Source organism: Protobothrops mucrosquamatus, unplaced genomic scaffold, assembly GCF_001527695.2.
Source record: "Protobothrops mucrosquamatus isolate PMUCROS unplaced genomic scaffold, P.Mucros_1.0 scaffold1311, whole genome shotgun sequence".
Lineage (NCBI taxonomy): Eukaryota > Metazoa > Chordata > Lepidosauria > Squamata > Viperidae > Protobothrops > Protobothrops mucrosquamatus.
In genome coordinates, this window is record NW_015387512.1 from 82,534 (window position 1) to 107,133 (window position 24,600).

At 35.5% G+C, this 24,600-nt stretch overlaps 1 protein-coding gene across 1 annotated transcript in view; it reads right to left on the minus strand.

Moving 5' to 3' along the window:
* Nucleotides 1-24,600, minus strand: part of LOC107292273 (fibulin-2) — a 41,861-nt gene that overhangs the window by 8,968 nt on the left and 8,293 nt on the right. The window contains exons 2-10 of the mRNA XM_015821351.1: nt 23,750-23,869; nt 22,791-22,892; nt 16,026-16,160; nt 13,302-13,439; nt 12,889-13,032; nt 5,581-5,709; nt 3,561-3,686; nt 2,478-2,594; nt 2,255-2,383 (exon numbers count right to left, since the gene is read on the minus strand). Coding sequence (XP_015676837.1) covers nt 2,255-2,383; nt 2,478-2,594; nt 3,561-3,686; nt 5,581-5,709; nt 12,889-13,032; nt 13,302-13,439; nt 16,026-16,160; nt 22,791-22,892; nt 23,750-23,869 — 1,140 coding nt within the window. The remainder of the gene's footprint in view (nt 1-2,254; nt 2,384-2,477; nt 2,595-3,560; nt 3,687-5,580; nt 5,710-12,888; nt 13,033-13,301; nt 13,440-16,025; nt 16,161-22,790; nt 22,893-23,749; nt 23,870-24,600) is intronic.

Consider the following 24,600-nt stretch of genomic DNA (forward strand, 5'->3'; position numbering starts at 1 on the left):
CTCTTGGAAACGTCATTAGGCTAGGGGCTCACATACTTTTTCCTCCCTGCTCTGTGAATGTTTACATGTTATGTTCAATTAAACCATGGCAACATGTAATGTTTGTGTATTATTATTTTCAGCAGACTGTGTTTTTCTATTGTTGTGACTTAGATGACGTTCAGAGCACATTTTATGACCAATTCATGCAAAACTCTGCGTTATCCCAAGGGGTTCACATACTTTTTCTTGCAACTGTATCTCTTTAAGGCTGCTTGGGTAATGTTATAAAGAAGCTATGTTGATCATATTAAAGGAAGACTTCTAGTGTGAAGTATGAATCATATCACTTGGCTATCTATACTACCTCCCCCGCCCCAAAATGCTACTCTTCAGGAGTTTTGGAATTCAAAGCTGACCATCACTGCAGTGGGCAGTTCACGTGAAATTGTATTCCCCAACAATATCAAAGGGTTGGGATACCAAATAACAGATCAATTGTTCACGTGTCCTAGCAGCACATCAGGGGCAGGATTTTGTTTTTCCTAAAATGCTTACCAATACTGTTGGTAGCTGTAGCCACTTTCTTCCTCCTCAGAGACCTGCTTGTACACATGCTTACCCAACAGCCGTGGCATTGTAACTGCCCAGTGGCAATCCATGCATGCCTCAAATTTGAGACATGCCACCATAGAAGAAGCAAAAGGGTGAATGGGAGACAGGGAGATATCCCTCACTTTTTTTTTCTTTTGAGAAAGCACAAAGGGATTGCAAGGCTGTTGTCCGCAAAAGTATCACCAGCAAAGTGCCAACATCATAGGTAGTACTGCAAGAGCAGGCTAGCTGGGGAAGAACCAGGACAATCTGTCAGGGCTGCAAAGGGGTATGATAGGTTTGAGGCAAAAAACCCAGTCTGCCTATTGCCTAGGCTTAAATCTGTTCCTTATATCATATGACATTATTTGAAAAAGTATCAGAGACATGCACCAGTGACATCCTTTATGGAGTAGTACGTTGGACTCACTTTAGACTGTATAAAAACTGATTTGTGTTAGGAACTGATGATAGCTTACTCCCATATGTGCTGATACTACATTAAGGAATAATGAACCGATGAAACATTTGGCTAATCTAGTCTTGATATGATCAATTATAGTTCTTCCAGTAGGACAACAAAAGGCAATGATGAAAAGGCTGACTTAAAGTTGTTCTTCACCCTAAATCTTTCTTGGCTGCCACAACCTTCTACCCTGCTAGGGAGAATCACATTCATCCCCTAATAATCACAGATGGGAAAAAGAAAACATCTCTACCTAGATACTTTTTTTCAAGGACAGCCATTGAGTGACTGTGGTTCCTTTTATTGTAATTTTAATAAAAATAAATATTGGAAAACAATTACCCAGTAATAGTATTTTTTATCCTACGGACAAATCTACATAACTTTGATTTTTTTTAAGTTTCTCATTTTCCCAATCTTAAACTCTTTTCACTCCATTGCTGAACAAATTTATATGTGTGTTTTTAAATGTCTGCCTGAACTTCTACACAATTTTTTACACACAATGTTTAATACATGCACGTTATGATGCTATAGAACAGTGATGGCGAACATTTTAGAGACCGAGTGCCCAAACTGCAACCCAAAACCCACTTATGCATCGTCGAGTGCTGGGTGGGCGTGGCCATTGGCTGGGTGTGGCCAATTGGGTGGACGTGGCCCATTGGCTGGGTGTGGTCCATTGGGTGGGCGTGGCTGTGGTGGTAATGGCAAAAGTTCAATTAATTCCAACTTTGCAAGATCTTTTTTTTTCCGCAAGAAGTTGAAATTGACTGATTGAACCTTTTTTTTTTTTGCACATGGTGGCGGAGGCCTAAAGCGAAAAGGTTTTATAAAACCCAACTGAAGGCCTAGGACTGGGGTGAAGGCGCGCGTGCCCACAGAGAGGGCTCTGAGTGCCGCCTCTAACACCCGTGCCATAGGTTCGCCACCACTGCTATAGAAGATTCCCCAAAAAGGGGAATGCTTTTTCATCTAATACATGTTTTTTTTTATATAAGTGTTTTTGCCCAGGACTTGGTTTGAGTATGCACGTACTTCCCTACTTTATGTTTAGCTTCCTATCTTTTACTGCATGGCAAAATTTTAAAAATGAAATTCATTTATTCATGTGCAGTCATGGTAATGAAATGAAAATTAGGTCAACTCATTTCTTTCCAACCTAATGGAAAGAAACAATTTTCTCTCTGTCTTTTTTTGCAATCTTATTCTTACCTCGACAACTCCTTCCGTTGGCGGCCATTGTATATCCCTGATCAGGGCAAGCACACTGGTAACTCCCAGGCACATTGAGACAGCGGAAAGTGCACAAGATGCCTGCACTTTGGCCACATTCATCAATATCTGGAATTGGTACATTAGCAAACATGTGAGGGCAACGGCTTTATTCTCCCAGAGTAATGTACACTACTGCTGCAATGGAACAAATCAGATGTACCTTTACAGGAATGGCTGTCTTCTGCTAATTGGTAGCCTTGCCTGCAGTAACACTGATAGGAACCATAAATATTAGCACATTCTTGACTGCATGGATTATTGTCACATTCATTGACATCTGTGTTGAAAAATGAGTATCAAAGAGACATTAAAATCAGTTGCTGCCACATACCTGTCATTGAAGACAAAGTAGAAAAGCCCTTTAACTAAATGGATTGCCTTTTTTTTTTTTTTTTTTAAAGGAGCATCTTCAAGCCTGAAGATACAGCATGACTGTGGTTTATACATGCAGGATATATGTTTGATTAAAATACTACATTACTAAACTGAGATAATATTAATAAGCATTTTAAAGTCATAGATGATTATAGCTATAACTTAGATGTGGGATGTGTCATTCCTGGTACCTCAAGGTCTATGGAAAGTTGTATCACACAATCCAGAAAGAAGTGGATCCAGGACCTTTTCAGAGAAGGTTTTCGGGAAGTTTAAGTTTCACTGAAAGTCTTTTAAATTTTACATATAAACATATGTAAAGTAGAGATAATTCTCACTTAATGGCTGCCAGGCCTAGTGACTAATCAAAGGTACTTGCACTTTGTCTACAAGCAAATGGGTCAACAGATGATGCTGCCAATATATGGCATTGCACTATAGGAGGAAGAGGCTCTAGAACCCAAAGAGATGCTAACAATCTGCACTGGGCCACTCTTTCTCCACCTTTGACTTAGCAGTTATAACACAACTCATTTTTTATCATGCTATTATCATTGTAATGTTGTTCAAAACAATAGGCCTGTAAATTAGACCATAGTTATTCATTTTCAGTGAAATACAAATGCATGAAGAAAGGACCCAATCGCAGTTAAGGCAGGGTTTCATTTTTATATTATACTATACAAAGTACATTGGAAAACTGGGATGCTAATTGTGACAAATAAATTAGGATAGAATAATGTAAAAGAAAGCATGAGGATTTAAAAACTTGCGTTCAGAAATGTGTTGTTTTCTGCAAGGCACTTCTCACTGTGCAATCCATCCCCACTGACTTTTTTTTTTTTGAGATAGCTTCATGTACAAATACCTTCGCAATGTTTCCCATCATAAGCCAAGCGAAATCCAGAAGAACATGAACAATGATAGGATCCAGGAGTATTTTCACATGAATGCTGGCAGAGTCGCCCTGGATAATTCCAGCATTCATTTATGTCTATTGCAAAACAAAAACAAAACTGATAAACATAAAATACACCTGGGAAACTGTAAGGCAGAAAAAGGCAAAGGTGTTAGAGGAAGATTTGTGTAATTGTTTCCATTTTGGATGTTACATTTCCTTACTTTGTTTGCTTACCAGTATAGTGAAATAAAGAAGTATAGAAAAATGCAATTACCACCTTATCAAATAAACGACCACTTCATTTTTGCCAAGTTTTCTACATTTATATTCTATGTCTTTGACTTACCAAGCCACTTATAGCACATAGAATGGTTTTGGAAACCTCCAGAATATGAAGTTACACTAATGGATGTAAATTATGGTCAGCCCCACTAGGTAGAACCAAACCAAGAAATGAATTCCACAGGAAGCTTAAAACTACTTTCATGCAAGTCTGATGATCTCCTCTTCCTACTTATAGTTCAGTGAATTAGGAAGCGTCTTATCTGAGTTGCTTCTTGATATTATCTGACTGTTGAGGACTTAAAGTAAGTTTTTCGCTTTGGCAATGGAGCTTGCATATTTCTGTCAAGGTCATATTCTTTTCTCTATAATTAGAGAAGAAGTTGCCATTTTAGACTGACAGTTCATGAATGTTAATTTTTAGGTAAAGTTAGGGACACAACCTCCTTTTTAACTGTCAATCTCTTACAGTTTCTATCTCATCAAAGCCCTGTCCCATGCCACAGCGTTATCAATCTACTTGTACTACCATTAGAAGACATTCTTTGGCTCAGCATCCTGAAGATAGGCCAAAACCCCCTCTGTGTTTTTTTCTTCCAGACTCTAAGCCTCATAAGGTTTAAATCTGTTTGTTCCAAATCAGCATTCTTAAGATTCCATTCGTGTACATTTTCCCAATCATGATAAATGTGAATAAATCAGTCCTCTTAGATATTCTACTTCAGCTGAAATCATTTAGAATCCAGAGCATATCCAACCTGGAGTAGAAACAGCCCAAGAGGGGGAGATAATTATTACAGTGGTCTGGACGTTTACAAGCAATTCTGTAAAGTAGGAGTGTTCTGCCCTCCCTTCTCTCCCTTTTTCTAATTTTCTGAAATTGGAATCTCAAAGGAGCACAAACTGGCTGATTGTTTCTGAGATTGCCGGTTTCATCCACTTATTTATAACATCCAGAAGTTCTTGTAGAGAGCTATAAACTATAACACACATTGTTTATAGGAATTTGGAAAGGTCAAAATCTTCAAGCATATCTCCATGGGTATCTCTTTCAAAACTCATTTTGACTTCAACGCTACCTTGGGCAAGAAAGAAGAGGAAGGGAAGAAATATTCATACCATTCTTGCTAATTCCAGGCAACCTTCCAAGCTAAGCTTACATAATTATACTGTGTGAGTGTGTGTGTGTATCATAATCAGAACTTAAGCATCTGGTTGATTTCACCCCCCTCAAGCATGCACCAAGGTTTACAACAATCTGCCATTCATTTTTGTCTAATTAAATTATTTTAATTTTGTCTAATTAAAATAAGGAGACTCCAGCACCTATTTGCACTGACTGGATTATAGCATCCACTCAGAAATCCAATAGCTGGTAGGTTGTTACCTAGCATCCAAATCATTCAGAAACTATTTTCTTTGCAGGTATGAAGATACTTAGTAAAACAGACAGCTGGAGACTTTTTAGCCCATTAATAAGTACTGTCTTAATTTCAATCAATTGCTATACTTGAAATAAATCTAAAGCATGTACTTATGAACAGACAAATTAGTCCAAGTAAATGAAAAGAACTTCAGAAGCAGGCTTGCTATCTTATTTAAGTTTTAGTTCAGTGGAATTAATACTTATGCTGAAATCAATAGCGTATAAAAGCTGACCATATTTTGACAATCAGCAATACCAAATCCCCTGTGTCATACTTACCGATGCAAGTTCTGCTGAATGAATCATACTGATATCCCATCTTGCAATCACAGCGGTATGCTCCAGGTAGATTGTGACAAATCTGTCCTTCTCCACAGTGATGTGTGGCAGACTGACATTCATCAACATCTATAGTAGCAAAAAGTAGCAATTACTCTACCCACCATGGACCAATTGATGGCCACTCTCCTTTTTGTATCACAATTTTCAGCAAATGTGTGGCATGAGCATGCAGCAGAAGCGAAAATGGGATAATTTTTCCCAGAAACTGCAGGTACAGTGATTAGATCCCTTTGCCAAAGCTGGCCTCCTGCAGCTCTGTGGTTCTTACAGACAAACCCTATATTTTAAAATAAAATAGAAATTCAAGTTGCAAAGCCTTGGAGTGCACTCTATTTTGGGTTCAAAAAACATTAGCTTCCCTTTAATTTTTTTCTTGGCATATATTGAATTCATATCTTAATTCTCCTATGTTGTTTGGAATGACCAGGACAAGAAACAATGGATGGAAAGTAATCAAAGAGAGAACCAACCTAAAACTAAGGAGAAATTTCCTATCAGTTGGAAAAATTAATCAGTGGATATTGTGGGTGCTCCAATATTGGAAGTTTTTAAGTTTTTAAGAAGAGTCTGGACAACCATTTGTCTGAAATGGTATAGTGTTTCCTGCTTGAACAGGGGGTTGGACTAGAACAGGGCTTTTCAACCAGTGGTACGGGTACCACCTGTGGTACATTGGCACCTGGCAGGTGGTACGCGACCATCCTAGAAAAGTGATAGCGGGGGAGGGGAATGAGCTGAACTGGTGGCAGCACCGCACAAGCCTGAGCGAGAGACGGCTGGAGCTACAGGGCTGTCAGGGCTCAGCGGAAGCACCAGGATCAGCGACAGGCTCCAGCTGGAGCTCGGCGCTGATCCTGGTGCTTCTGCTGAGCCCTGAAGAAGCACCAATCAGCTAGAAAGCAGTACTGATCCTGGTGCTTCTGCTGAGCCAAGAAGCGTCGATCAGCTGGAATGTTGCAGCATCTCCAGGGTCTTGTGATTTACATTCAGATGCTTGGCAACTGATTCATATTTATGACGGTCACAGTGTCCCAGGGTCATGTGAAGTGACCAAAACCTGCTGCAACCACCCAGCAGATGGGGGGAATAAAAACCAAACACCCCCCTCGGACAGGAGGAAGCGCGCCGCCGGGTGGGCAGGCAGGTGTCTTGCTCAGCTGTGGCTTGGGGGGCACTTTTTTCAGTGCCATTGTAACTTTGAACAGTCACTAAGCGAACTGTTGTACGTCGAGGACTATCTGTACTTTATCACTTTTTTTTTTGGTCAAGTTTTTGACACCTTGCTAGGCGACTGGTGGTACTCGGATATTGCCATATCCTAAAAGTGGTACAATGGGTGAAAAGGTTGAAAAGCCCTGGACTGGAAGACCTCTAACATCCCTTCCAACTCTGTTATTCAGTTATTCTGTTCTGTTATTAAATCAGCATTTTCAGATAACAGTTATGTAAAATAATAAAGGCAGTGTTAGATTTCATTACACATTTTTATATAGTCTTTGGGACCCTTGGATTTACTTGTAGACAACTGTATTTGGAGATAAAGAAATTACAACTCTTGTTTTAAATGTATCATAAATCAAAACCTGATTTTTTAAAAAATTAAAGCACCATCTCTTTACATCTCTGTTCACTTTACAGCAAACATTAAAATGTTAATTTTAATAATGACTTAAATCTGACAATTAGCAACATAAGTTGCCTTTAATTCATTTGTTCAACTCTTTGATTAGTTTTCTTTGAAATTGTGCATTCCAATCACTTCTGCTTTTAATTACTTTCAGTACATTATTCTGTCAAAAGAGCATCTCATTTCATGACAGTCACAGTATTTTCCAGCTAAATGTTGGAAGAAACTGCTGCTAACCACTTTGTTGCATTAAAAAGAACAAATTTGTTAAGAATTCTCTAACTAAAAAGAAGCAACCACAATAACTCCATTATTCTGCCAAACCTTTCCCAATGATCTATTTCTAGAATCATAAGTTTATCCAACCAAAAATTTAACTATCCATTGTATTCTTTCTTACAAAATGAAAAAGGAAATTAGACCCACTAATTTGGTTGCTTATGCTTTAACCCTATATATACACACACAAACACACACAAACACACACACACAAGCATTAGAGTGTTTAAAGTCTAAGCATAAGAGTATACTTACAAGGCCAGAGGCACAATGTTTTCATTACTAATATTACAATGAACTATGAAGTTTTTATATACAACAAAGCTCTAATTTCTATAATTTCAAGTTTCTAAAGAAGTCTTACTAGTGCTAACCAAGTTAGGTAGTAGCTGAGAGAGTAAATGAGCACAAAGAAGAATTTCACACCAACATTAGCATTCTGGATATGAGTACTTTAGTAGAGCAGACATACTTTTCAAAGCACTGTTGTAGTCCTAGACTGGTTAATGATAGTTGGCCAAGCTGTTCTTAATTTCCCTCAAAGCCAAGACTCTCCCACAATAACACATTGTTATTACTCAACTGTAATGGTTGTTTAAAACCCCACATAAGCCATTGACGAAAGCTATATGATTTATTACATACAAATTCTGTTGTATATTTTTCTACTTGCATTACACCACCATCACTACTGCCTAATCAATGCTCATTGATGGATTTAACAGAATAGCTTTTATTCTTTTATTATTTTAACAAATAGCTTTTATTCATTTGCTCAAGTTACTGAGATTACATTTGAATTTGAAGCACCAGCAACTTCTAGCACTGAAGCAGCCACAGTTTTGCCAAATTTCAATTGTGTGGGAGCCATGGGTTCTGGATTTTGGATGCATTCTATAAGCTAATCAATTTGAGCAAAAATTGTTGCCCTATTTCACCCAATTCAGGGTTACAAACAACCAAATAGGCACAAGAGTTTTAGGATCAGATGAATTTGACTAATCTTGTTCTAAAGCTGAGACCTTTGTAGGTTGAGACAATGTGAAGAAGCATCTTCTTTTCTCTAGCCTAAATATAATTTGATCTAACTATTAGATAAACCTGCTTTTCAAAGATATAAAGAAGGAATATCTCCCTATTTATTTTTTCTAAGTCATGCCTAATTTTATGCCCCCTCTTTTTATTTCCATTATTTTAGACAATTTCTTCAGTTTCTTGATTATTTTCATTTCTTGAAATTGCCCTAGTTTTACTCATTTAAAGCAAGGGAGGGGATAGAATGAATATGTTAGAGATTGTATGGTCCAATGGACAAAGAACTTTGGTTAAAGTATAATGATTGCCCATTGGGAAAAGATGTATTCTAATGGATTGAAATTCACATTGAAATATATAAAATAAATGCAAGCAAATGTTTTCCTTTTAGGTATGATGGATAAAGAATTGGAAACAAAATTTGGAACTTGTTATTATATATGACAACAGTGAGAATTTTATATGCACCAAGATGGAAAAACACACTAGTTCCCACAATGGAAGAATAAATGGAAACGGTGATGGAGTCAGGAGACATGGTTTTGTTTTGACTTGAAAACTGCTTCTAGATTTTTTGCTCAAAGCTGAAAAAAATGAAACTTTGATTTTGGATGTTGCTGATTAGAATGATTTTGTAATGCTAGAAATGGCTTAAAATGTGAAATGTAAAGCAAAAAGTTGGCACTGTATTATTTCTGTAATCGACTTCACCAAAGAAGGCAGAAGTCATTATTTTTTCTTCTCTCTTTGCACCTTTCTCTTTCCTTTTCTTATTATTCCAACTTTTTGTTTCTTCTATACTTTTATCTTATAATGAAATAAAAAAATATGCAAAAAAAAAGAGGGGAGAGAAGAAGTGGTGACCAGAACAACTAAGAATGTTCCAAATATGGCTCTGAGCTGAAGAAAGGAGTTTCGATACTGTAGTTGACACTACTCCATTAGATGAATATGGTGAAAAAAAACAAATCCTAAATTGGAAATCATTCACACATTATTAATAGTTTTATTAATATTTAAGTGTGTGGTGTGTCCATATTTGAAAAAATGTGTAACCTTCTGTCATAGACAGTATAATTATTATTATTATTATTATTATTATTATTATTATTATTAATAATAATAATAATAATAATAATAATAATAATAATAATAATAAAAAGTTGGAAGGGATCTTGGAGGTCATCAAGTCCAACCCCTGATCAGGCAGGTAACCCTATACCATTTCGGACAAATGCCTGTCCAGTCTCTTCTTAAAAACTTCCAGTGTTGGAGCATTCACCGCTTCTGGAGGCAGGTTGTTCCACTGGTTAATTGTTCTAGCTGTCAGGAAGTTTCTCCTTAGTTCTAGGTTGCTTCTCTCCTTGATTTGTTTCCATCTGTTGCTTCTTGTCCTGCCTTCAGGCATTTTGGAGAATAGCTTGACTCCCTCTTCTTTGTGGCAGCCCCTGAGATATTAGAACACTGCTATCATGTCCCCCCTCGTCCTTCGTCCTTCTCTTCATTAAACTATCTCCAGAAGGACATTGAAGCACTAGAGAATTGCAGAATGATCTAAGGAAACAGACTAATGAGTAAAGATTTAATGTTTGTAATGTACTTACAAACACACATAGATAACTTTTGTCCCAGTGTACTTCACTGTACAATGGATTGCACACCAAACGTCTCCTATCATTGTTTGGAAAAAATTGTTACTTGCAAAGTTTATCTCTCATTGTCCATATATGATTTGGAGTTCCTGGATGGCCTTACTATTTATATACCTCCATTTAGAAAAAAAGTTATTTTATCCCTATTCTCTGTATTTTATAATAAAACTTACTGATCCATAAAAGGACATTTTCCATGATTCAATGTATGCCTGAGTTATGCTTGCTTCAGTTTTTAGAAATCACAAGGAACAGAAGAAGCATGAATCACTGAAATATCTATACTATTGATACATGTATGTGTCTTATATTAATTCATAGAAATAATTATTTTAGATTTTATTTCCCTTGCTGGCATTAACAAGGACAAGAGTAATTATTTTGGCAAACACTAGTATAAATGTCAACCTCTCCTGATGAATAAGACTGCCTAGTGAAAAGCAACAGCAATCAGTAGCACTGTTCACTGCCAAGAATTTGACAGACTTGCTTTTCTTACCTGTTGAAGTCTATTTTAAGATTTAGCAGGCAGGCAAATGTATATAACTCAATTTCTTTTGGGTGGCAACTAAGGCAGTCCATTTTTAGCCAAAGAACATTAAAGTTATCTCTACCAGCACCACAAAGATTTGCAACAGATCCTTTTATGTATTTATTGGAATTCAGAACATGCATGTTTACAGAAATGTATCAAAACTCTTTGAAAATGATTTTTAGAGCTGTATGTGGGGAATTGCCTTCCTACTTTTTTATCTGAGGAACATTGGTCATTACTGGAGATGATGAAATACCTTGGATTATAAAATCTTACTTGACAAACGACTTTCACTATAAAGACTACCTACAAACACGTGAAATAGAGGTCCCATACCCAGCTGTAAAATTATTTTCATCGTCTGATTTCAAAGTCCTTAACTTAACGTACCATTAAGATAAGATGGATAAAGACCAGGAAAAGATTCTTTCCATGTTGAAAGCAATACATGAAACCATCCTTTCAGCTTGTGATGAAATAAGATGTTACAGAAAAGGACAAGATGTCAGCTTAGATATACAAACCCAAATTCCGACTACAACTAAAGAACTAACAACACAGAAGGTAACAGAAGAAGTGGAAAAATCAAATACTAGGACAGAGGACTCAATTGACCAACAAATACAGTCAATGGAATATCCGGAAAAGGGACTGACAACACTGGAAATGGACAAGACTTTCTATATAAATCAGAAGAAATTTGAGGAGCAAGAAGAACAGACTGAATGGAAGATAAACATACCAGGGCAATTATGGGGATTTGGAATAATAGGGAGACAATTTAAGGAATAGAAATGGGCTAGCCCTTCCAAAAAAATGGCAACTAAATAGTCTCTCTTATTCCAAACAATATATATAATAATAGAGGGAGATCTATTTGATGATTTAAAAGCGTTGACATGGAAGGCTAGCTGGCAAAGAAAGCAAGCCACAATAAGGCTGAAGAAAATTGGGGTTTTGATTTATCAGAGGGGCTTTTATATTACTAATTAGAGAGTCAAAGGGAGAAGTTGAGATAAGGGAAATTTTGGTCATTAAATTTAAAACATTTGGAAATTAGTTGAAAATAAGGATGCTACAGTATTTGTTTAATACTTAAAAATTAGACCCCAAAGAAAAAAAATATTATGAATAAGTTTGATTTATTGATTAACTCAGACAATATATATAATAGGCTTTGATTTATTAAAGGTGATACTGTATTATTAATTAGATGATGTAAGATGGGGGGAAATAGATAACTTTTGGGAAATAGAACAAGATTATACCCAAATAGATAAGATGTGTATTTTGAATATTAGATTCTGTTATGAATTGAGATAAAGGAAACTTTGGTTACCTAAAACCTGGAAATTGTAAATATCAAATGTTAAATTTGAATATTGATGGGAAACTAAAAATTGGAAAAAACCAATAACAGGACATTGATTGACTGTAAAGATTGAGTGTAAAAGTAATTAAGATATGTATAAGCTAAAATTTATTGATAAATGTAATAATGATGTTTTTATTTAGTTGGTATAATAAGAACTGTATTAGCTTAAATATGAGATAGTAGATATTAAGGGAAAAAGAGAGGAAATATTTGAGGTTGTAATAATAATAATAATAATAATAATAATAATAATAATAATAATAATAATAATAATAATAATAGTAATAGTAATAATAATAATAGTAAAGTTGGAAGGGACCTTGAAGGTCATCTAGTCCAACCCCCTGCTCAGGCAGGAAACCCTATACCATTTCGGACAAATGGCTGTCCAGTCTTTTCTTAAAAACTTCCAGTGTTGGAGCATTCACCGCTTCTGGAGGCAGGTTGTTCCACTGGTTAATTGTTCTCACTGTCAGGAAGTTTCTCCNTGATCTTGATTCTATCCCTCTGTTAATGCAGCCTAGCACTGTGTTGGCCTTTTTGGATTTGTACTAAAGATTTTTGTATGTTACTGAACTATTGATTAACCCAGCCACCACATTGCTTTTTAAATACCTAAATGTAAAATTAGAAAATTAATAAAAAATATTATTTAAAAAAAAACCTCTTTGAAAATGAGATTAAAGAGAGACAGTAAATCTAACCATATCTACAGCCGGGTTCTTTAATCTGACTGTCTTACCAACACATCTGGTTCCATCTTCATTTGAATGATATCCTCTGCTGCATATTAAAAGGTTCTTCTGACATGTGTAAGATCCAACAGTATTGATGCAATTGAATCCAGCCTTACATGGCTCAGGAAGTGATGTACATTCATTAATGTCTGTGGAATAAACATTAATATATTGCTATCAGTCTTTAACTTAATCAGCAACCCATTTTCCAGCTGTTCTTCCTTTTCTGTTCATTTGGTCTTGATTTATTGTGCAATAAATTCCAGACAGATAGGATTTTATTTAGCCTATGGTTAAAATTGTAATATTTCAAAAATCTAATATTTACTTCTTGTTTTATTCTATTTTTTTTAAAAAAAAAATAATTTCAGAGTGGAAAAACAGTATAACTTTAAAGATGAGGGATAGAAATACTCACCGACGCAGTTTCCCTCTGGATCTTGTAAAAATCCTTCCATGCATCGTTGCTTTGATTCACAGTAAAATGATCCTTTTGTATTTTGACATGCAAAGTTGATCTTGCAGCTGTGAGTTCCTCTTTCGCATTCATCAATATCTTTTGTAAAAAGAAAAGAAAAGAAAAGAAACAATTTAGCTACACCATTTCTAATACTCTTGTGGCACCTTTCGGTTCATGTGCTTGTATAAGTTTATAGAGAGCAATGCTACAATGAAAGAGGCTATTAACATCTAATAGTAAATGTAAGATACTTTTAAGGCAGCCTTCATTCATTTCTAGCCTGACTCCATTTGGAAAGAATAACTGCAATTCTGATGTGTAAAAAAACCCTGGAAAATTATATGCAATCCATGTAAGCAAATTCAGCAAAATTGAAAACTAGCCCTCTACATGTATAGTCAAATGTGGATGCAGAAATCCAAAATCAGATATTTTTTGCCAGTGCTTTTTTTGAAAAAAAAAAAAAAAAGGTGCCAGAACTCACACACGTCATACAACCTGCCTTGCCTTGCCTACCCTACAAAGTTCCATCCAAAAAAGGTGCTGGAACTCCATTCTGGGCGTTCTATGACAAAAAAAGCCCTGCTTTGTGCACTTAAATATTGGTCATAGTTGGATTCTTTTGGATGTTATTCAAATGTCCAGATCTCCTTGGTTAAAAATAAAATAAAGGAAGAACAAGTACCCCTCTATGTTTAATATCCAAGCTCAAATAATCTTACTTTGGGCATAGCTCTCTAGAAGGACTCTAATTCTGGGAAAGGTAGAAGGAAAAAGAAGAGGACGACCTGCAGCAAGATGATGAACTCCGTTACAATGGTGATAGGTGCACTTATACGTTCATTAATGTCAGTGGATTAAATATCAATACATTGCTTAAATCAGCAATCCATCTTCCAGCTGTTCTTTCTTTCAGAGACAGAACATCATGGAGAATATTGAACTGTAGTTTTATAGAGAAATGATGCTGACTTGATAGCACATAATCATAGTTTAATATGACAATATCACACCATAGCAGAAGCATGAAGGTGACAGCAAATAATTAGAAATTGCTTATTACAATGATGTTTGAATTATAGATCCAGAGTCCAGGAGTTAACCGGGAAACCACACAGAAACCTGTTTTGTCATTTTTTTTTTTAATATGCTAGACTTAAAATCAGCTAGGATATGAAAAGTGGCTGCTGGATGTTTTTGAATAAGATAGTCCTCATTTAGCAACCACAATTGGGAGTGGCAAGTCAGACTTTAAGCAAAATGGTTGCTAAATGAAACGATGGCTGTGCTCTTACTTCAGGCTTCCTTTGCTTCACAGACCTGCAAAGGTTATAAATGCAGGATTGATCACAAAGTTACTTTTTCATCCCCCATTGTAACTGATCATCCCCCATTGTCTGAGATAGTTGCTAAATGAGGACTACCTGCACATAGGAAATCTGTATGTCAAATTTGTTAAAATGTATTTTAAAAGAAAAACAAAGCGTTGGAATACCGACCACTCTCAAATATAACTTTTGTCCTCTAATAATACTCATATTACTCCAATACTTTGATGGAAAATGTGAATGTAACAAAATAATTATCTTTGTGGCCAACCTACCTCCTTAAAATCTCTAAATGAAATCTGTACCCACTGCTGGAAATGATTTAATACTTTTTTAAAAAAATCCCACAATATTTGCAAGTATCTAAATTAGCAAGAAATAGCTTGAGTATTTCTTCTCATTGTTGCTTCAAAATGTTTAATCGAAACATGGAAGGGAATAGCTTAAAAGTTACTGGCCCCACCAGCCTTTCTCCAGGGTGAACTGTGTGTTAATCTATATAGACAATGTTAATTGTATGCTTCAGAATTGAGATAATACCCATTAAGTCTAGATTATAAAATTACCTAGCTGTGCCTTTATTCAGACCATTGAATTAACTTAAAGAAGGGGTAGCAATTTTTGTTTCCTGAGAAAGCTTGAATTTGTCAACAAAGTAAATCAATCACTTTTGCTAGCTGGGTCTTCTTGCATACAAATATCATTGAAAGCATTGCAACAAGTAGTATTATGATCATTCCTTCTTTATTTGCAATATGAGAACAGTATCACAATTCTTTCGAGTATTCTGAATTAATGTCTAAGAATTTACAATCCCCATTGTGCTATATAAGAATTGATAATTACAAAGCAATTCTGTAGTGGGAGCATGGAAAATTTATAAAAGCGCAACCATCACTTCCAAAAATTTGATAGACCTAGGGAGGTAAATAGAGGCATTTCCCACTTTGTCTGGAAAATCTCAAATAAAATTACAAGCTAAAATTGAGTGAATGTTTTTCCCCATACTATTATCAAAGCATCAACAATGAAAATTCAACTGCTACAACAATATTTTGGGGAATATCTCTTTCTCAACCATAAATTCTGTAAATCCTGTCCCTGGATCACAGGATTACTATATATTATTTTATTTAACGATTCATTTGTTTTACAGGCTTGAGGGTTGTTGTTTTTTTGGTTACACAGAATAATTCCTTTAATTTCATGAAAATAATAAATTTAATTTTAAGTTTAAATCTTGTTTAAACTTTAAATATGTACTTCAATTTGAGATTTTGACAAATGAATTTACCAACTGGTTGAAAAAATATACAAAATATACAAAATATACAAAAATAAATTCTAATCTTACCAACACATTCACCATCCTTAAGTTCATATCCAGATTGGCAGCTGAGTTGCTGAAGACATGTGAATGATCCAATTGTATTAATACAATGCTCTCCTCTCTTGCAAGTATGAGTATCTGATATGCATTCATTAATATCTGTGAAAAAAACCACATGGGCAGCATATCATATAACAAAGAATAGACCTTTTTCAAATTTACTACAGCATGAGGGGGAAACCCCTTAAAAATATAGCAGAAATTATTTGTCCAGGAAGAAAAGTTTATATGACTGCATTTTTAAAAGTTCTTGCCAATTTTAGAAGTTTACAATATTTTAATTTATAAGGAATTCTAGGAGATGTTCTACTTTTAATTTTGCTTTGAGTGATGCATTCAGTCAAAGTTATTATTATGTAATCAACTACTGTAATTGTACACAGAAGTTAAGAAAGTATGAGTGCAAGCACACATATTATATACAGAATATTCCTAGTTTATATAGCAAATATAATTCAATTTCACAAGAGAAGCAATCATTTGGTCACCACATGACACAAAGGCAATATATGAATAATCTAACAAAGCAACCAAGGAAGAACCACAGGAATGAGTATGAATGAAAACTTATGCTTTGAAATTCATAAGAATAACTTGTAGTATATGATCAAGTAGGAGTTGTGATGAGAGCCTGGTCATTGAAATAGAGCCTAATCATTGCCATAACTTTTAATTAAGTAGTATGTCCATAGAGGCAAGTTTCATGCCCAGCATGTGTTGATGAGAAATGAACTTTGTTTGGGATCCTACTGTGACTGGCACCGTACAGTTTACAAAGTTGTATAGATCCTTATATATCTCGCATTTTATTTTTCCAGCAATCCTAGAAATGTTTTATTGTTATCATTACAGGCTGGGCATTAAACACGCCACTATGGTGAACATACAATCTAATTCAAAATTATGGCACTGATTAGGTTTCATTTCAAATGTCAAGATGTCGCCACAACTTCTACCCACGAAGGATGTTAATTTGTAATACTTATATAGGACAACTGGAAATATAAGGGTAGGAACAGCAAAAGGCTGAATCAAAGAAACCTTTCCGTTCTTTCCCTTTCATTTCTAAACTCTCAATCAGTTTAATACATACTTCACATGCTACAACACACACACAAATAATAAGGGCCTAAGAAGGAAAGTTACCAAAACATAATGTAGCTTATAATGCCTTCTCCTCAAACAAACTGTGCATCCATCAGCACATTTTACAGATAAAATGATTGTATCTCAGTCAAGCAAAGTGTATCTCTAAGATAAAGTTAAAGGCAGAAAGGTAGTAGAAAACTCATTTAGCTGCAAGGAATAAAATAGGCAATCAAACACTGCAATAAAGAAAAGATAGCAGGGCAGAAGAAAAATCCTGTAATTCTATGAATGACCATGCAAGAAAACAGAGAACCTTTAAGCAAGAATAACAGATTTCAGCTAAATAGAACAAACTGTTGAAGAGTAAGAAGTAGCTGGGTAACAGAAACTATTATCTGATGATCATTACCCTTTCTTGCTAGAGCTCTTCAAACAATGGAGAGGTGCCCTGGCACTTGGATTCCCTGCCCTAAGGAAAGGAACTTTGTCCAATCTGTTGTCCTTCAGGTCTATTAGAATTTTGATTCCCACTAATACTCAACCAGCTGAACTGCAGTTTCAAAGTATCTGGAAAGTGCCAAATAGGGAAAGGTTGACCTACAAGACTCTCGTCCACAAACCACGATGATTGCCAAAAAGCTTCAGAGATTACAGGTGAAAGAAAATAGAATGTACAGTGAATTCCTAAGTGACCTTGAATATTTAATCAAAACTCAAACGATATGAAAACAAGAAAACAGGGAAGGGTCCAATTATTTTCTGCATCTGCAAGATTTATAAATAGCTTCTCCTGGGAACATGTACATGTCAAAGCAATTTCACAGGTTTTAGTTGCATCTTGATTGATTTCAGCTGAATGCTGGCTGTTGGAGAGGAAATGCAAAATGTGAACTTGTCTTCAGCAGGAAGGAAAATAAAATTCATGAACATCTCTATGAAGAAAATCTTTCTGTATCTTCTGTGTAAAATGAACATAGAACATTTCCAGTAATTCAGGCAGAAGCAAATTATGAAATACTTGGAAAAATAAAAGTTTATTTAAATGCTTATAGAAAAGTTGGTTTCTAGTCTTGATTCTAAGCCTGCTGACTCAACAGGGCTCATAACATAATATCTTAATCACTTATAGAATGATGAGTTACAACTTCCTTGAAATATTGTTATAGTTACAAATGAAGTGTCTCTGATTTACCAGTTAGGACAGCATCTCTGAGAAGTTCTGAAGAACAGCCAAGGCCCCAATGTGCTAGTTTTGCAATAATAATTCTTACTTCGAGTATTGGGTTAAGTTCTACACACTCCAATTTAAAATAAACAGGAGCAAGTCCAGAGACAGGCTACCAAGATGGCGAAAGGACAGTGAATGACTTGCCTCCAGAAGTTGTAGGTGCTCCAACACTGGATGTTTTTAAGAAGATATTGGGCAACCATTTGTCTGGAAAGGTTTCCTGCTTGAGCAGGGGGTTGGATTGAAGACCTCCAAGGTACCTTCCAACTCTGTTATTCAAGTATGAACTGGAGATAGACTCACAATATGCTTTTCCACTGCATACTCTGGAATCAACTCTTGGCAACTTTTAAGGTATATGCATTTTCCTAAAGTTTTTATCACTGCTGGTTCCTCTCAGATTGGGAAAGGGATAGAAATAAGTTATACAGGTAGCTTTCTGCAATAAGTGCAATGCAGTCCAGAACAAAACTGTCCCTACCATTTCTTGGATACTATCTCATATGGAGGCATTAATGTTGCCATGCCCTAGCCAAATCTTTCTATCATGCATACGTTTGCAACATGCATGGTTAACAGTGAGGTTAATGACTTTAATCTAGTAACTCCAGAGTTGGTGATAGAAAGATATGCTGTGAGTCCACTCTGAATTCTCACTTAAAGAAAGGTTTAGAAAGATGTTAGGTTAGATGGATCAAAGGGGAACATCTCTGCAGTTATTTCTTTTGCTTTATATAGCACCTGATTATTCTTTAGTTACAGTACACAGAATGATAGATTTAATAGGACAGCCATACATAAACATGAAAGCAGCACCTGAAGGAAATATAGGAAAGAAATCTTACAAGCAAACAAATAAACAAACTTCACTTGACACTTTCCAGAGTTAATAATGAGTATTGCCTACGCCAAACATCAGAATCTTCTAGCTCTGTGTTTCTTTACCTTGGCAAGTTTAAGATATGTGGATGTTAATTCCAAGATTTTGGGAACTGAAGTCCATAGATATAGTTGCCAAGGTTGAGAAACTCTGATCTATAGCTGGACCCTTGGATTAACAACATGTCTTCAGACTCTTAGACAAAGCTCCAGCACTTTACCTGTCCCTTAGCTCTTGCAATTTTCTGCAAGCATAGCATATCCTCTGCCTGAAACCAGTCTTTCTCCCTAAAATGTAGATGAATTTCACAAAGAGAAATCAATAAAGTGCTTTGTTGAGCAGAACAATATAGAACACACAGGGACACTTGCATACAGAATGAATGGTTATCTATGGTATACCCAAAGCTTCCAAGAATCACATAGCAAGGGCTTATTCAAAAGAGTGCAAAAGAGATATTTATATATTGCACAAAGAGATGATGACTTTTCTAACAGATTTGCTTCAATCAGAAATTAAGTAAATCAGAAATTCAATAAATCTATTTGTGAATGCTACTCGAATTTAAATCTTTTAATAATTTAATCCAGGAAAAGGAAAGAACAATAAACTTCTAAAATAATGGATTATGGAGACAAGAAAAATAGTCACTTTATTACATTTACACATACTGATGTCATTAAAGTAATTAAATATGAGAATTCTATAATTAACAGACATGAACTTTTCATGATCTTTTCATCTTTTCCATTCCTCAAATACTTCAAAATGGGGCACATAAATTTAGCTGGCCAAGAGACTGTGATAACAATTTGGACTATTAGAACACATCATCTATTTGTTGTTTACTACACACCAAAAAATTCAATAAGGATGAACAATAACAAGTGTATTCCATGTTCCACAACATGTACAACAAAAGTGAACACATAATACTGTGACTTGTCACAAATATAGGAAGCCTAAAACTGAAAAGAAGATTGTGGGCAGGATAGCTATAGCTTAACTATTAATGTGAAGAGCACATTCCCTGTAAACTATTCAGTGAGATGGTAAAGGTCCCTATGTACACCGAGCATCATACAAATGGGAAGGGTTGCTTCAATGAAGAGAAGGACTAGGGATGACATGATAGCAGTGTTCCAATATCTCAGAGATTGCCACAAAGAAGAGGGAGTCAAAGCACCTGAGGACAAGAAGCAACAGATGGAAACTAATCAAAGAGAGAAACAACCTAGAACTAAGGAGGAATTTCCTGACAGTTAGAACAATTAATCAGTGGAACAACCTGCCTCCAGAAGTTGTGAATGCTCCAAAACTGGAAGTTTTTAAGAAAAGACTGGACCACCATTTGTCTGAAATGGTATAGGGTTTCCTGCCTGAGCAGAGGGCTGCACTAGAAGACCTCCAAGGTCCCTTCCAACTCTATTGTTGTTGTTGTTGTTGTTACCTCCTTGCTTAGATGAGTTGTAGTCTGTGGTTGCTATTTGGCTTTCCCTTTTGATATGTGAAAAGTACACCCTTTAGTACCCTGATCCTATCTTTAGAAAAGCATATCTTGCTTATGCATATTTGGTCTACTTTGCTTGCCCTGTTCTTTGGAGAAAACCATTACTATGAGCTATCTATTCTTGCTTGAAGTTCATTCTTAATAAATAATGCAAGGCTCTCGATTGAAAGAAGCTCTAAATACCTGAATTCGCACTGCCCAGAAGTGGACAAGTACTGACCAGAAAGAGATTGTGTTCTTTTGTACCAATTCGCTTGTGTTACTTTTTAATGGGATAAATGGACATGAAGGCTGATCGTCATTAGTTTCTCTCCAGTCCTGGTTTGGAAAGTGAAGTGACCGAGCAAAGAAATCCTGCCCTAGCAAAGCATGACTGGAGATTTTAGAAGCCTCCTGCAAGCAACCAGCTATAGGGCAAAATGGAATGTTGAATGGAAGAAACACAATTATGTTGCTGTTTTTAGCAATATATGGAATTTTCATTCCTGCACCCTACAGAAGCAATGGCACAAAAACCTATGGGGCAAAAAATAAAATCTAGTTTACAAATCTTAAAATAGGCTAACTCTCTCCCTCCCCAAGCATATATAAATTTTGCTCACAGTTGGCAACTCAATTACTCCTGCACGGAAATGGCTCCTATTAACAGAAATTCCATCTAAGGGTTTTGTTAATTACTGAAAGCAAATGGAATGGTCAAAGAAAGAGCAACCCAATGGTCTTTAAGAACTTAATTTCTCCAGACCCCTGAAGTCTATTGCCTCTCTTGGGATGGTATAAATTATTTGCAGTCCAGAGCCAATGGTTCACATTTGCTATTGCCTAAAAGCCTGACTAACTACTTCCTTTTGCTATTCAGTCACCAGAACTAATTTATAGATAACCAGTATACTGATGCTATATACAAACAGTTTATATACCAAGGAAACCTATAATAGCTTTCATTGACATAACAAGAACACAGATTATCCCACACTATAGCAAGAATCATACTGGTATTAGCTATCAGCTATGCTGAACTTCATTGGCTGAAAAGCAGGATAATGCAATAAATAGCAAGCAATACTATATACGAACCATTTCTACATTTCAAAATTACCTTGTAGCACAGAGCCAAAAACCAATAACACCAATAATGTTAACATAAGCCAGAAATGTTATGACATTTTACTAATACTATTAAACTGTCAGAACAAGAGTTAAAGTACGACAAAGTTAGTCCAAGTTTTATAATGTGTATGTATATATGTATTTATTTATATGTACGTTGTTTTTTTTGCAAAAAACACGTTTCATTACAAAACTAACTAAGTAACTAAGTAACATCACCGTGCTAAAAGGGAGCGGTGTTTGCTATCTGTTTATACACACTGACTTGCCCTATGAGTGTTGGTGGGAATATTGCTGTTCCAAACAATTACGAAGAAGAAACTCACTGATTTAGCAGAAGTACGGTATTACATTGATTTTAATGGCATATTTTACATTTTCAGTACATTTATAGTCAAATCCCATTTATGGACAGATTGGGCATGAAGATGAATGGTAGTAGCTTTACCAGATGCTTTTAAGGGGTAACTACGCTGCCTCATTCAAAGAGGAGTTTAAATAATCTTTTCTTGCAACTGAAACCTTTGCATGTTTTCTTATTACAAAATACCCATTAAGGCCTTTCTGTTAGACAGGCTAACAGGAGACGTCCATATGGGAGCACCCTACGAGTTATGTAAAAATTGAATCATATTTTTTGCTCAGTGAAGGAACTAACTTTCATAGTGTGACCAGTTAGAATATGCAGTGCATCCAGAGAATTGTAAATGAAGGTAAAGCAAATGCTTGAGTTGTTTTACAACTATTTATAAAATAAATAGACCAAAAGCTGATTTAGCGATATAATATGTAGACCTTATAGGAATATTTATTTTTTTGAATAAATACAATAATAGAACCATTCTGACAAAGTCTAAAGGGCCTTCAACAGGCGGAACTGAGAAGTAAGGATTTTGATTTCAACACACTTACCTTCACAGGAAACACCATCTGAAAGGAGGACAAAGCCAAGTGAACAAGAACACACAATTTCCTCTTCCACCATATTGCAAATGTGCTTGCAGGGACCATTATCTGGTAAACACAATATTTCAAAACACGTTAAAAACAATTAAAGAGACTCCCTTTTATATTATAATTATATCCTGGTCATTGCATCAGAAGGTAAACATGCAAACAAATCACATACCCTCATGTACTAAATCATTTTCTAGAATCTTTCTTTTATTGGTAAACTAAGCTTATCTATGAGGCTGAAATTACTATATACAGCTGTGTTGAACAAACAGTCTAACAGCTAATATTAAATAAACTTTTCAAGTTAACATCCAATTATTCAGCACATTATCCTCTGAGCTTCTGGTTGTTGTTGGGTTTTTTTGTCAGCCTACTGAAGGCTCTTTGAACTAGTATTAAAATAAAAATTGCCAAGGAAACTTTTAATGATTTTCGAACATGTGCAAAACAATATATAGCAGTGATGGCAAACCTTTTAGAGACCGAGTGCCCAAACTGCAACCCAAAACCCACTTATGTATCATCGGGTGCTGGGTGGGTGTGGCCAATTGGATGGGCGTGGCTGCGGTGGTAATGGCAGACAGCGTGGGACTAAAAAGTTCAATCAATCCCAATTTTGCGAGATCTTTTTTCCCCGCGAGTTGAAATTGATTGATTGAACCTGTTTTTTTTGATGCACCCGGCAGTGGAGGCCTAAAGTGGAAAGGTTTTATAAAACCCAGCTGAAGGCCTAGGACTGGGGTGACGGCACGCGTGCCCACAGAGAGGGCTCTGTGTGCCACCTGTGGCATGTGTGCCATAGGTCCGCCACCACAAATATATAGTGTTGCTTGTTCTATGAAATGGGTTGCTATATAAACTAGATAAATAAATACATAAATAAAATCTTATCTCCAGCTCCCAATTAGACATACCTTTACATTTATCTTGCTCTACTTGTAAAGTGTTGTTGGTTTCAGGTTGAATATTTAAAGCTTCTGGAGCTGGAGTGGCTTTCTCCTCTAAGGCAGTGTTTTGTGCATCGTCTTCAAAATCTAAAAAAGTATATGTTACAGAAAAATTTTAATTATGATCTTTCATATCTATATATTTCCAAAGAAGATTTTCTTTGGAATACACAAATAACTCTATTGGGAAACATAGTAATTAAACTCTTCCACCTTGCGAGACACAAAAAGAAATAAGACAAGGATGCCCACTGTCTCATCTCTTGTTTATTTTGGTCCTTGAAATATTAAATATAAGAAAAGATGTGAGGATGTGGGAGTAAAGATTTAAAAATAAAATTATAAGTCAAAGGCTTTTGCAGATAACATGGCCTTGATTTTAGAAGATCCTTTAAGACAAATTGAAACATTAAAGGGAAAACTAAAAGAAGTTGGTACACCAGCTGGTTTTAAAATTTACAAACAAAAAATGAAAATTTTAACAAAAAGATGAAAATAGGGAAATCAACAGAACTGTTGAATAAAACAGGTTTTCAGGTGGAAAAGAAAGTAAAATAGGTGAATATCACCATGAAAAATACTTTGAAAAGGTAAACGTTTTCCCTGTCCAGTCATGTCCAACTCTGTGTACTGTTTCAAAATTACTATGGTAAGAGACTGAATGAAGTTAAAATATTAAGATGAGAAAAATTGCTGGGTGAATTTCTATGATTTAGACAGTGCCATATATATATATATATATATATATATATATATATATATATATATATATATATATATATATATATATATATATATATATATATATATATATATAT